The sequence below is a fragment of the Haliotis rufescens genome, unplaced genomic scaffold, assembly GCF_023055435.1.
Source record: "Haliotis rufescens isolate VD_foot unplaced genomic scaffold, xgHalRufe1.0.p SCAF_12, whole genome shotgun sequence".
NCBI lineage: Eukaryota > Metazoa > Mollusca > Gastropoda > Lepetellida > Haliotidae > Haliotis > Haliotis rufescens.
The window spans coordinates 3,253,974-3,269,489 of record NW_025963802.1 but is presented as its reverse complement, the minus strand read 5'-3'; the positions used below and the strand labels follow the sequence as shown (position 1 = coordinate 3,269,489).

At 41.0% G+C, this 15,516-nt stretch overlaps 1 protein-coding gene across 7 annotated transcripts in view; it reads left to right on the top strand.

Annotated features, from left to right (window-relative positions):
• LOC124138089 (PDZ domain-containing protein 7-like) overlaps positions 1 to 12,559 on the top strand; it is an 88,262-nt gene extending 75,703 nt beyond the window's left edge. For 5 of the 7 annotated variants that reach the window (XM_048393274.1, XM_048393272.1, XM_048393273.1 and 2 more), the window contains 6 exons: positions 128 to 288; positions 557 to 574; positions 4,496 to 4,820; positions 6,424 to 6,515; positions 8,525 to 8,625; positions 9,613 to 12,559. In XM_048393274.1, the coding sequence (XP_048249231.1) occupies positions 128 to 288; positions 557 to 574; positions 4,496 to 4,820; positions 6,424 to 6,515; positions 8,525 to 8,625; positions 9,613 to 9,759 (844 nt within the window). In that variant the 3' untranslated portion in view covers positions 9,760 to 12,559. The remainder of the gene's footprint in view (positions 1 to 127; positions 289 to 556; positions 575 to 4,495; positions 4,821 to 6,423; positions 6,516 to 8,524; positions 8,626 to 9,612) is intronic. The other 2 variants (XM_048393275.1, XM_046504609.2) reach the window with 2 other exon arrangements.
• The last annotated feature ends 2,957 nt before the right edge of the window (positions 12,560 to 15,516 follow it).

Here is a 15,516-nt window from a genome sequence, read left to right as displayed (position 1 = left end):
GGCTTCTCTTCAGGGATATCAGGTTAGTTGGGCAACACTTTAGCTCCACTTAAAATGAGGCTTCTCCTCAGGGATGTCAGGATGTCCACCAGTTATTCACCACATGCTCCACATCTCTCATTGCCAGGGGTGTTATCTACCCGTACCACATAGCCCGCTTTGACAACATGGTCAACTTCTACGAGATAGAGAGATACGAAGATTTATCTACCAAGCTGCATCTGCCACTTCGTCACCGAGAGAGTATGAAGGATCGGCCCAAGAAACAACTCATGACCACCGTGTTGGGTACGTACTTTCTACCAAGTTTATTCTTATTTTCTTGGCCATCAACCCATCTAAAGATATATATGTACACATTAATTCCTTTGGCGATAATTAAACATGATTAGTGTGCATGGAAGTATGAACATAATAACTATACATAACTATGTGCAAGATAAGGTAATCAGGTATTTCTGGCAGTTCTGAGACTGCCTGTTATTAAATTTAGCACAATTAATAAGTACAAGCTTATCATTGCTGTTGGGTAGCTTTTTGTGTTTGGTTATTGTAGATAAACCATCAGATTATGGTAAGTATCTATCTCTGTATATAATGTATGCACTGCAGTCAAAGAGAAAATGCATTTCATCTTCAGCACTGTTGCTGTTACGCATTCTATATAATCTGTTAATACTTTCCCCATCTTTACATCTAACATTACAGCATAGAGGCAGCTCATGCAGTCTCAGCAGGCACTAATCCCTTCTATATCCTTTATCATCCAATAACAATTTCATGCATTAATAATGTGAGTGAGTGAGTTTTGGCTTTACGCCGCTTTTAGCAATATTCCAGCAATATCACGGCGGGGGACACCAGAAATGGGCTTCACACATTGTACCCATGTCGGGAATCGAACCCGGGTCTTCGGCGTGACGAGTGAACACTTTAACCACTTGGCTACCCGACCGCCCCTGCATTAATAATACATATGAGATGAATCAGTAATCTTGCTTAATATGCATTGCTTTTCAAAATCTTCAAGCCTCTGTTTGAACATCCTAATATATTGCAAAATATCCCTAACATCCTGGCTAAACCAGAATATATATACTAATACATATTTACTCATGACTTTACATGTGATGCCCAGGTACATCTACCTGCAGAATCTAAGTATTTCAGGAGAGTATAACATTGCTCATCTTCCCGAGGCAAGAGAGTTAACTGACTTTAAAAGTCCAGTTTCCACCCTTGCCGAACTAGGCTGGAATTACTGGGCTCAATCGTAGCGCCACCAGTGGCTATTACCAATTATGTCCCTTCTAAGCCTCTCCTAAGGACCAATCAAATTCCACCTCTCGTATCACTTGCGTTTGCTTCACACAAAATGGTTGCGCCCAGTCAGGACGATCTGATCGATAATCAAGATCTATATAGTGATAAAACGGGTCTGACATCGCGAAATGCATCAAATCACTTGAGCACCTTGATTTAAACCATGAAAAGATTTATAAAAATATCTGCTGACAACAAGTTGGTGGTGCACATGCTTTGCAAATCCTGCAATCGACCGAAATCTGCACGACAGTTTCTGAACCGGATTTCAATTTTGGTACGCGATTTTGATTGGACTGTGCATAGACTCGTTAGTCCAGCAAAAATGTAACTCCATTATACCAGCCTAGTTCGGCAAGGGTGGAAACTGGACTTTTATAGTCAGTTAACTCTCTTGCCTCGGGAAGATGAACATTGCTGGGGTATCTGTTGCCAGCATTATGAAATAGTTAACACCAATAACGTATGCATGTGCTATATTATTCAACATTAAGGCCTTATCTGCTGCACACAGCTAGTGATGCCTTGCTGGAGACATGGTTTCCCACATTTAGTGCAAACTTACAAAAGTTAGAGTGGAATTTTATAATAACTGGTCTATCCCTGAATCCCCAAACTTCAGCCCTATAAAGTAATATAGGTTTTACCTTACTGTTAAACAATTTAATAAGTACACTTGCAGATATATTTGGGACTCTGTATTGTAATCCCTTTACAGAAAGTAGTGCCTTATTTGTTTTTGAGGATACGGTCTCGGTACATTTCGTCCATGACAACTATGCAGAGACACCTAGATAGTTGTAATAATGTGATGTTTTCATCTGTTTTCCATCCATGAACGTTATTTCATAACTCCGTCGGTAACCACTGGTCCTAAACACTAGGGGGCATGGGTGGCCCAGTCGTCTAAGGCGCCGCAATTCGCTGTGCAGAGTTGCGTCCCTTGGGCACGCCAGAAACCTATGATTGTGGGTTCAATTCCCGGTTCGCCCCAATTATGTTTCTAAGGTTGTCAGCACCATACCCGTGCTCGTGGGTTTCCCCGAAATGGTAAACATCTAAGACCTGCATCACTTCGGGCTTTCCTCCCACATTAAGCTGACACGCCGCAATATAACTGGAATAATGTTAAAAGCAGCATTAAACCAAACTCACTCACTCCTAAACACTAGTATCTCCGTCATAAACAGGTTAACCTGGAATACCCATGTGGTGTTATTTCTCAGTTTTGTCATCAATTTCAACATCAGTCAGGGCTGGGCTGAATTCCTGTGGGTGATCATGTGACTCCCTTTGACATGTGACGTCACTCCAGCCCCTGGGCGTGACTGGCGGCTACTGCCCTGTTTCAAAACAACAACTTCGTCACTGTTAACACGATCATTAATAAACAACTTGCAAATCAAAGAAATGCTCGCTCTTCATTACGTCTTGCTCCATCATCATAAGTTTCAGCTTCCTCCTCTTCTCTCGCACGGTCCTAGAGAAGTCTCCACTTATCCACAGTCTAAGTCCTTCGGCTTGTTTGCGGCTTTGAATATGTCACGTCTATGGTGATCATCCAGTATCAGCGCAATAATAGCCTTTCCATTTATTATTAGATGAGCACGGTTGATGTCTATTTTAAAGTCATCTAGGTCAAGTTTGTTTCTAATAATCTCTCTTATAGTTGCCTCACGATCTTGGTACTTGACCCACTAAAGAGATTCACAAGAAGAATATGCCCTATAAGAACCCTAAGCTTACAAGGGCTGATTAGGCTCAGGACTCTTTACACAATCTTAGTAACAAATGTTATATCTGGGATAACACTTTCTTAGTAAAGTAGAGATTCTTGTACATTATTGGGTTGAGTCCCATTCAAACCCACACCGCCAGAGTGAGGCACCTAATCGCCAGACAATCTTATTGCTAAAAAAGCTTTGTGAATAGGCCGCTTGGTGGTCACAATATGTGACCTTGATCCGCTGGCACAAAGTGATCTTAGTGCAAAGGTGACCGTAACTCCCAGTCTTTAACATAGGCTTGCAATAGTTGTAGCACTAACACTGCTTTGTGCAAGTGGGCCCTGGCTGATTGTGTGTCATTGCAGCCTAACATTGTTCTTTATGCTGCTGACCACCATTACCACTCAATATTTATTTTCATTAAGGTTTGTTCTGTATACATACTGAGTGTCTGACTGGGCCCGTTCCACAAAGCAATCGTAGGAGTAAGACAATCGTAACTCCCATACTTTAACATAGAATTACGTCTGTCGTATCACTACGATCGCTTTGTGATCTTCATGCCATGTTGATCGTAAGGCTGTGATAAAGTATGGGAGTTACGACCAACTTAGCACAAAGATCGCTTTGTGGAACGGGTTCCCGATCTCTTATTGTCTGTCGTTATGCTACTGGCTCATGCCGTTCGTCATTACAGGGGTAGACAACTTCATTTAATCAAACAATTCCACCACTCAGTTTGTACTAGCAGCTCATGTCACACAAATAGTGAGTGAGTGAGTGAGTATGGTTTTACGCCACTTTTAGCAATATCTCAGCAATATCACAGCAGGGGACACCAGAAATGGGCTTAACTCATTGGACCCATGTGGGGATCCAACCCAGGCCTTTGGCGTGACATGTGAATGCTTTAACCACTGGGCTATCCAACCATCATTTGTAAAACAAATAGATCTGGGGCAAAATTAAGTAATCCCTTGAGTTACTTAGTCTTGGACTAGCAGATTAATGTCCGTGTCTAATACTACAAGGTCTGATCCCGTCTTGATTATTTGCAAGCTGCCATGTTGATATAGCTGTGTTATTGTTGATTGTAACTCTGTCAATATTGCCAATTTGTTCTTTTAACAACTTGCATTGTTCCTGGCAGAAAGAATTTGCATCAGCTCTGAAAAGATGTATACAAAATGTGAAACCGGTTGGTCCCGTGATATAGGTGTAGTTTATCAGGTTATAAATCTGGACGTGTGTCAAGCCTGAAAGGTATTTTATTTGTTATGATTAGAAATAAAGAATTGAAATTTAAGGTTTTTTCTCATCTTACAAAGCCATGTATTTTCTTTATAAAAACACAAAAATAGAAGGACAGTGGAATTTTATTATTATTTCAACCACTGACCAAAACCAAAATATACGTTAAGAATCACCACCACTGTTTTTTCCAGATGAAAATGGCCACTTCCACATCAAGACAGTGGATCAGTATGAAAGGGACAAGAGGACGGAGGCTAAAGTTCTACAAACCATGAAGACTCACTCAAGTTTCGACAGCCCCCAACCAGTTGCAGCTAAACCAGTTGCAGCTAAACCAGTTGCAGTCAAACCAGTTGCAGTCAAACCAGTTTCAGCCACACCAGTTTCAGCCACACCAGTTGCAGCCAAACCAATCCACCTCAAGGAGACGTCGGCCATTACATCCGAACACAAACCTACCACCCCTGAGCCGATCCACTGGGTGAAGCTGAACCACGTTGCAGACAGTGGACATAAGTAAGACTTTCGCCACTGTTAGTTGAGTTTTGTTGAAAGTTCATTACAACATACATGACAATAGAAATAGAACTACCTTATGACTTCTGCAGTATGCGTGTCTTCATGGACCATTTTGTTCTTGTTTTGAGGATGTTCCTGTTCTTATTTGCGGAACTGATGAAGAAACAACTAAACATTACAAATAGGCTTGTTTCGAAAAATAACACCATAACAGGTTTTGTTACATTGTTAAATCAAATGTTTTTCTTTAGGAATTATAACAACTAGCTTTTGATATCACATAGTGTTGGGGTATTTGGCTAATATCAACCCTGACAACTGTCTTATATCATATCTCTATGTCAGAATGATGAGATTGGATTGGTCCTTGTGATCTTGATAATCTAGTATGTATCCCGCCTTGTAGGGAATTAAATTTCTCAGCAGGAGAATAAATCCCTTATACCCCGCCACGATCAGGTCAGGCTGCATGTAGATTTTTGGTTTGTTGGTTGGTTTGTTGTTTAACGCCGCACTCAGCAATATTCCAGCTATATGACGGCGGTCTGTAAATAATCGGGTCTGGACCAGACAATCCAGTGATTAATATCACGAGCATCAATCCACGCAATTGGGATCGATGACATGCATAAACCAAGTCAGAGAGCCTGACGACAAGCATAGTCACCTTTAACGGCAAGCATGGGTTGCTGAAGACCTATTCTTCCCCGAAATCTTCATGGTTTTTGAGAGGCAGAATAAATCCCTTATGCCCCACTTCAAAGCAAAAAGCTGCACGAAGTTTCCGAGTCATGAAAGTCATGTTTTCTTTCAATTTTGAATTTGTTTTAATTCTTTTACAATGTCATATTATAACATGTTGGTAAGATAGATTCCGTTCTGGTGAGTAGCATAAAACCTAACAAGGGTGAATAGCTGTCAATGAGGCAGATGGACACGCGTGCCTGCATGCGTGTGCTTGTACTAGTCTGCACTTATATGCCAGCCAACAGTTTAACATGGATACCCAGTATAATGACTCCGAGCCAACCAGTCCTTGTTTTAGCCCCTTAATGCCGAGCGCCAGACAGGGTAACAACATGTACCATCTTTTAGCATAATTTGGTGTGACACGGACGGGGATAGAACCACTGACCTTCACTCTCCAGGCATATGCCTTATCCACTAGACCATGGAGGTTGTCAGAAAGAGAGACATTTACATAATTAATATTTGTTTTGGGATGGAGGTGTTGACATTTTTCATGTTTTTAGAAAGTGTACAACACCATAATCACCTCTGTGTTTTTGGCAGCCATTTGGCACGACCCAGTTGTAAATAAACTTCATGAAATAATGAAACTGTTTTGTTAAAGGAATGAAGAGGTGTGTCAAAACATTTCTTACATATCTGCCCTAGAAGTAAACTGATGAGTAGAATGTCCTTGGAACAAGAGGACGGTCCTCTCTATCATGGCCTTGTATTTTCCTCCCCCGACATTGTGTATCAATATCTTTGACTCTCAGTTCAATTATGTGTGATAATGCCTTAAACTTTAATTACCTGGTACATGAGAAAACAATATGATGTTTAAGTTACATATTACTTAATATTTTTTCAGACGCACAATTCGGCAAATTTTCAATAATAAGGATGGCATTCCACACCTAAATTCCACGGTTGTGTTTGTCCCTAAGCTAAAGAAAACTTTAGGTATGCTTTCCAAAATCTCTTGGAGTTGGGATAGCTTGGTTTTAGTCACGAAGTCCAGCTTTTCATAGAATAAAGAGTTCTTTTTGTATCAGTTTGTGGAATTACCTGTGAGATAACCTTCCCTATCATTTTTGTTATGCTAGGGATCATAGAACGGTATCTGGTCCTTCATCTTACATCAGTGTAATCAGAATTGTTGGCTTATATTATACCTAGTGACAGGTACTACAGTTTGTGGTCTGTTTTGATGTTTATCCTGCCCAGTAACGAGTTACCTCCCTTTGAATGAGGCACCATTTTAGCCAGTGAGCTGTTATTGACCAGCTGTCTTATCAAAACCTATAGAAGTCAGCGGGTTGGCAAGGATAGCCATTGTGACTTCAAAGAATTAAATGATGTTGTTTGTGACATATTTAATGTAAACTGAAATTTGATTTAATTGTCTTACAAAAATATTTTACTGAAAATTAGTCTGTATAGTTTGTAGTGATGATCAGTGTGGGTACCACATTGTCTGCATAATGTTGACCTGCCAGAGGAGTGGCTAGGATCACCACTTCTGTTAAGCCAATCACATGGATCCACCCCAAGCCATATCCATAACGCTCCTCCAAAAGAAGTCCCTATGTTTCTCAGGGTAGCTAGTGTATTCAGGGATGAGAAAGATATTTTCCTTTTCAGCTGAAACTTCTCTTCAATGGAGCGTTGCCCATAATTTGGGGGTGTATATGGGGGTTCAGGGGGGCTTGGAAGCCATCAGATTTTAACAAATTTATGGTCATTAAAATTCGCTGAAATTCACGGATCTGCAGAAGATTCTCACCCCTGTGTATTTGGAGGTTGTCTTTGATCAGTAGAACATGGTTTGACACATCTCTAATTCCTCTAACATTGTCATGATTTTGAAGTCAAAGTTTTTACAAATGGAAATCTGGACACAAGAGAACTCTTTTTCTAATGCTTTAAACAGGATTTGGATTTCTTACAACTAGAGAATTCTAGAGATTTTTCTTTGTAGATTTTTAGTATGAATTCCTGGGTTGTTGTTGTTGAAGTTTCAGTCAACGCCTTTCTTTGTTGTCTGTGTGACCTTCACCTTATTGACTGAACAATTTGTTTGTTTTTTACATAGTGTATAATCCCGTCATCGGCTGCTCATTAATCAGCAAAACACACACACATTGTGAAATTCTGTAATTAATGGATGTAATTTTCAAATAATCAAGATCAGATATTTGTGAATGAAATTGTGCGGTGTTTTGCTGTTAAGAATGAGCTCCTACTTTCTGTAGTTTGCTTTTTCATAACATTTTACATTCAACCTACTCCTTGCATCATGTACACACGGCCATCTTATCCTAACATATTGATTTTGTGTCATCTCAGATCACAATGTTTGCAAACAATGTTAACAGGTGGATTATCTTCCACACAATTATATCATACTGTAAGGGCTGGGACAGGTAACTCAGGTACCTGCGATGGGTGGGTACTGAGTAGGACCCAGGTACCCACAGGACTACCCAGACCTGTTGTTAGTCCGAGATATATTGTTTAATGACAAAAATTATCTAAACCTATGGTTACACTACGTGTCTCTAATGTTCACATTTCTTTCTGACTATGCACCCATTCCTTCTGACTTTTATATGTTTGAATAAAAATAAAACTTCAATGTATGCATGACTAGATCGTTTTATACATGTATAATACATTTTGTCAGGGCTACGGTCAAACTATTCCCAATCGGACATTTTGTACCTATCTCTTGAGACCGACAGCGTGTACCGTACCCAGGTAGGGTTGGGTAATAGTGGGTGGGTACCCGGGTAGTAAATTTGGACTCGTCCCAGTCCTACATACTATAAGTCATCATTAGATGCAGCTTGTAAACTCAAGCATGTACATGCACAACTGAACTGCTTTTTGCTTCAAGATGGTTTAACACAGTATATTTCTATATTAAATCAAACTGCTATATCATATACAGAGGTATTTACCCCTTTCAGGACTCCGCTTGAGAGGGGGCCTTATCGGTCAAGTTTTTCTACCAGTTCGTATCGATGAGGTGCTCGTGGACAGTGCAGCTGCAGATGAAGAGAAACTCCAGGTGACTTGTCTCCCTTTGCTATTTCAAATTAAATCCCAGCACAAGGGGCACAGTTTGGTTGGATTTGTCCCGTCGTAGGGTCCTGCCATTTGATATTTTGGATTTTGTGCAACCAAATAAATTGTACTCGAAAAGTCTCAACAACAAAAATTTACACTTCACAAAAAAAGTTCATGCCACAAAAGAACATTGTTGCAAGGTGTTTTTCTTTTCTTTTTAAATCAGGCTCATATGTTTATATAAAAAATATCTTGTTTTGTTGCTAAAGGTGAAGTAAAATTTGATACATACTCCCATGGGATAGTTATATACATTGGGATTGTATACATGGAAAAGTTGTATACATGGGATAGTTGTATACATATCGGGATTGTATACATGGGATAGTTGTATACATGGGGATTGCATACATGGGATAGTTGAATACATGGGGATTGTATACATGGGATAGTTGTATACATGGGGGATTGTATATATGGGATAGTTGTATACATGGGGGATGGTATACATGGGATAGTTGTATACATCAGGGATTGTATACATGGGATAGTTGTATACATCAGGGATTGTATACATGGAATAGTTGTATACATGAGGATTGTATACATGGGATAGTTGTATACATGGGGGTTGTATACATGGAATAGTTGTATACATTGGATAGTTGTATACATGGGGATTGTATACATGGGATAGTTGTATACATGGGGATTGCATACATGGGATAGTTGAATACATCGGGATTGTATACATGGGATAGTTGTATACATGGGGGATTGTATACATGGGATAGTTGTATACATGGGGGATTATATACATGGGATAGTTGTATACATGGGGGATTGTATACATGGGATAGTTGTATACATGGGGGATTGTATACATTGTAGTTGTATATATGGGACTTTGTATACTTGTATACATGGGACAGTTGATTAATGGGATGCAGATTTGTATAGACAGTGATGTACGGTGTGTGTATTTCAGCCTGGTGTGACGTTGATATCGGTGGACAGTCAGAGTCTGGGTGGCTACACTGTGGAGGACACAGAGGAACTGCTGGAGAAGGCATTCCACAGCAAGGCCACGACCATGATCAAGCTGGAGATCAACACAGACAAGCGTATGGCTTGACTCACCTCAATGTGTGCTCATGAACAAACTGTGGGAGACAACTGCAGCAGACGTCAAATATTATGTAGTCTGAAGGGCTTGGAAAAGTTACCGGTATTTATTTTTCCCTGGTCAGTTGAAGAGAGATTATATTCAGACACGGACAAGCGTATGGCTTGACTCACCTCAATGTGTGCTCATGAACAAACTGTGGGAGACAACTGCAGCAGATGTCAAATATTATGTAGCCTGAAGGGCTTGGAAAAGTTACTGGTATTTATTTTTCCCTGGTCAGTTGAAGATAGATTATATTCAGACACGGACAAGCGTATGGCTTGACTCACCTCAATGTGTGCTCATGAACAAACTGTGGGAGACAACTGCAGCAGACGTCAAATATTATGTAGTCTGAAGGGCTTGGAAAAGTTACCGGTATTTATTTTTCCCTGGTCAGTTGAAGAGAGATTATATTCAGACACGGACAAGCGTATGGCTTGACTCACCTCAATGTGTGCTCATGAACAAACTGTGGGAGACAACTGCAGCAGACGTCAAATATTATGTGGTCTTAAGGGCTTGGAAGAGTTACCGGTATTGATATTTCCCTGGTCAGTTGAAGATGGATTTGATTCAAACCTTTTTAAAGGAGACTTGTGACACTGTGAACACCATTACATGGTTTACTCCTCCGCCTAACTGTTCTGCCTCTGTGTATCATGGCAACCAAGGTGAAGGTCATTTGAAGCATTCCATTATATGACACTGTAGTGATTAGCATGTCACGAGGCATCCAGTGCCAAGGAACATGTCATGAGGCATCAAGTGCCAAGGAACATGTCATGAGGCATCGATTGCCAAGGAACTTGTCATGAGGCATCGAGTGTCAAGGAACATGTCATGAGGCATCAAGTGCCAAGGAACGTGTCATCAGGCATCAAGTGCCAAGGAACATGTCATGAGGCATCAAGTGCTAAGGAACATGTCATCAGGCATCAAGTGCCAAGGAACATGTCTTCAGGCATCAAGTGCCAAGGAACTTGTCATCAGGCATAGATTGCCAAGGAACATGTCATGAGGCATCAATTGCCAAGGAACTTGTCATGAGGCATCCAGTGCCAAGGAACGTGTCATGAGGCATCAAGTGCCAAGGAACTTGTCATGAGGCATTGATTGCAAAGGAACATGTCATGAGGCATCAAGTGCCAAGGAACATGTCATGAGGCATCAAGTGCCAAGGAACATGTCATGAGGCATCGAGTGTCAAGGAAAATGTCATGAGGCATCGAGTGCCAAGGAACATGTCATGAGGCATCAAGTGCCAAGGAACTTGTCATGAGGCATCAAGTGCCAAGGAACTTGTCATGAGGCATCAAGTGCCAAGGAACGTGTCATGAGGCATCAAGTGCCAAGGAACTTGTCATGAGGTATCAAGTGCCAAGGAACTTGTCATGAGGCATCGATTGCAAAGGAACATGTCATGAGGCATCAAGTGCCAAGGAACGTGTCATGAGGCATCAAGTGCCAAGGAACTTGTCATGAGGCATCAAGTGCCAAGGAACTTGTCATGAGGCATCAAGTGCCAAGGAACATGTCATGAGGCATCAAGTGCCAAGGAACTTGTCATGAGGCATCAAGTGCCAAGGAACATGTCATGAGGCATCCAGTGCCAAGGAACTTGTCATGAGGCATCAAGTGCCAAGGAACATGTCATGAGGCATCAAGTGCCAAGGAACTTGTCATGAGGCATACATTGTCGGGGCATGTGATATGTGATAGCATCCTGTTCAACAAGGTGTATACCTACCTACATGTTTAACCCTACCTAGTGAGTATAGTACTACAACCAGCCCATCTGTGTCAACCCATGTGTCAACCAATCCTGTATATGTGTTAACCAATGTGTCAACCAATCCTGTATGTGTTAACCCATGTGTCAACCAATCCTGTATGTGTGTTAACCCATGTGTCAACCAATCCTGTATATGTGTTAACCCATGTGTCAACCGATCCTGTATGTGTTAACCCATGTGTCAACCGATCCTGTATGTGTGTTAACCCATGTGTCAACCAATCCTGTATGTGTGTTAACCCATGTTTCAACCAATCCTGTATGTGTGTCAACCCATGTGTGTAATACTACCCTTCAACCATCTGTGTGTCAACCCACGTGTCTGTCAACCAATGTGTGTCGACCTGTCCCATGTGTCTTCCAACCATATGTGTCAACCACATCATGGGTGTCAACCCACGTGTCTGTCAACCAATGTGTGTCAACCTGTCCCATGTGTCTTCCAACCAATGTGTCAACCACATAATGGGTGTCAACCAAAGCATGAGTTACAGAAGTGTAACCCGACCTGTGTGTTACCCTACACAGTGTAACAGTGTCAAGGTGTTGTACAGGTTCTTAGACTATGTTAGATACAGTAGTTAGAATTTACCCCCAGCAAACATGGTTCATGGGCACGTTACCATAGTGATGGCACATACAGTGGTCATGTGTTACCATAGTGATGGCACATACTGTGGTCATGCGTTACCATAGTGATGAAACATTCCGTGGTCATGCGTTACTATAGTGATGACACATACAGTGGTCATGTGTTATCATAGTGATGAAACATTCACTGGTTATGTGTTACCATGGTGATGATGTATTCAATGGTCATGTGTTACCATATTGATGACACTTATGATCATGTGTTACCATAGTTATATGGAGGAACAGTTGAAACAAAACACAAGTAGAAGGGATTAAGAATATGTACACCATAGGAAGGCTCTATTTCATTGACCAGAAAATGTGTACCTATTTTGGGAGGAGTGAGTGAGTGAGTATGGTTTAACCACTAGGCTACCCGACCGCCCCTATTTTGGGAGGATACAAGCATTTCCCAACAGTGAGAGAATCCACCTTCTTCAGCCAACCCACACCCCACACCAAGTTTCCACGTGATAGGCAGCTCCTGTTCTAGCCTTGGGTCCAATATAAACCACTCGGGAACCACATTTCCTCAATTCCAGAGACCGTGTGTCGGGTGTCCGCTTCGTTAGGTACCTGGGACCATTGTCAGAAAAATAAATCGTTATAGGTCGCGACAGAAATATTAAAGATGGCTCATCATTATTCCACTGCCGGAAAAAACATGAAAGATTATTTCATCTATCGGTATCTAAATATTTGTATTTGCTTGTTGGGGCTTTTCTTCATATTCAAAAAGGAATGCTACCCAGGTTTTGGAGATGTCTTTATTTATGTTATTTGTTGAAGACCAGAGGTGAAATCTTGTCATGTGTCGAGGCTTGAATCAGTGAATCAAGAGGTGGTTGAGTCCAGTGACGTCAGAAGTCATGAATCATATGTAAATACATTCCATGTTAATTGAGATAGCATTTATTGTCTTGAAAAGTGTGGTGTATCATACTAACATGAAGATATTAATGACATTTACTCACCAAAGTTACGGATCATGAATATTTGGGGGATATTGTTATGAATTTGTGTGCTCAGTCTATAAATCCCCAAAATATTCAGGATCCCTGAAACATTTTGTTCAATGTGTACGTATCATATATTTAGTCATGTGTTAGTGTGTAGTGTTCTGAGTTTGATATTGTCCTCATTAACTCAGCATATTACTGAACAGGTGCTTGAGACGAAGGTGCTGTAGTTACCATAGCAACCAGATGTTCAGCTTGAAGTCACAGTAATATGCATTTCAGGAATTAGTAAAACAAGCAAAAAAGGAGCATATTCATATTTAGAACCTTTATCACCAACATTATTGGGTTGTGCTGCTGACTTGACAAGTATATATTCTTCAAAGAAATTCTTATATTTTCTGTATGAATTGTTGCATTATATCATTCCATGAAATTTGTGCAAATTGTTGCAAACATGATAAATTTATTTATTGATTTGTGTTTTCTGCACATTCCATGATTTACATTTTCAGGGTGGTGGGTGTTATTCCTTGCAATAAAAGTCGGGGAAGTGTTGACATGTTATGTTGTTATTGTGTAGAAGGATCGGCTGGGATATCTGATTGACACTTCAACTCAATAAGATCAGACACGTTTCTCTGATCAGGTACCTCTCTCCAGGTCTTGATCAAATTGGAGGAAAAGATCTGAATATAAATGTTATCAAAATATTATCATGCTCTTCTTATCTATCACTTTGCTTTCCCAGTCAGCTGACAAATATTTACAAACGTCGAATCATGATAATTTGAGGAGTCTTTTCTTTCATGGTGTCTACCAACATTGGCCAAGATTTGACAACGCCCCTTTTTGGCCTGCTTGAAATGTTAAATCTTAAAGTTACGGGAATGTTCATAATACTGTTAACTCGCCTTTTTATTTCTGTCACCACGTCAAGAACCAGGTTAGAATTGGTCTTCAGCATGCTTGTCATAAGAGGCAACAGACAGGATTGGGTGGTCCAGCTTGCTCATCAGCATGCTTCTCATAGAGAGGCGACAGACAGGATTGTCTGGTCCAGCTTGCTGACTTGGTTCATGGTTGGCATCATATCCCAATTGTTGTTGTGTCGATGTTCATGATGCCAGTCACCGGATTGCCTGGTCCAGACTCAATTATTTACAGATTGCCTTTATATGTACAGAACTACAAATACTTCCTGAAAAAACGCTAAAATCAGTCTTTTTCTGGAGTTGTGTATATCTCTTTAATAAAGCTTATCCAGTAGGACAAACAGACTACGGTACTTATCATGTCCTTGTTGTTTCAATAATAATAAAATGGATAGGAGAAAAAAGATTTGTTTGTTTGTTGTTTAATACCGCACTCAGCAATATTCCCACTATATGACGGTTGTAAATAATTGAGTCTGGACCAGACGTTGGGAGCATCGATCCACACAATTGGGATAGGATGACATACAGCAACCAAGTCACCTGACCACCCGATTCCGTTAGTTGCCTCTTGGAACACAGCTCAGTTAGATTTCTTTCTTTTGCTCATTTAACAGTGAGTGAAGCATGGACCACCTAACCAGTCCGTGATCGCTCAGCTGCCAGATCATGGAGGCTCTACTTTGCACCAAGGCCAAGGCTGATTAACCAAGAATGTTAACAACAGCTATTCCATAAACTAACAAACAAATTTGAAGCATTCATAAAATATCATCTGTCAACCCCTAAACTTTATTATGTTTGCTTGATGTGAAAAAATCTGATTTCAGTTTCATGAATTTACCCACATTTGTTGTTCTTCCTACTCCTACCAATGATTAGATCCACACCATATCAAACCCCAACTATCACGGCAGCTTGCATCACGCGGCTTGCTTCAAGGCAGCTTGCATCACGGCAGCTTGCATCATGGCGCCTTGCATCATGGTGCCTTGCATCACGGCACCTTGCATCACGGCACCTTGCATCATGGCACCTTGCATCACGGCACCTTGTATCACGGCGCCTTGCATCACGGCAGCTTGCATCACTCCACCTTGTATCACGGCACATTGCATCACGGCACCTTGCAATCTGCCATCATCAACATCAGCCACACACAATCAGCTACACACTGTCAACGTGTTGTACAGGTTCTTAGAACAACCAACAACAAGGATTCTATTCTTCTAATCTGGAAGGGGTTCAGGGTAGCCAAGTGGTTAAAGTGTTTGCTCATCACACCGTAGACCCAAGTTCGTTTCCTCACATGGGTACAATGTGTGAAGTCCACGATGTTACTGGAATAATGGTGAGGGTGGCGTACCCTGGGACTCCGTGGTGGCTACCTTGCCCTGATTCT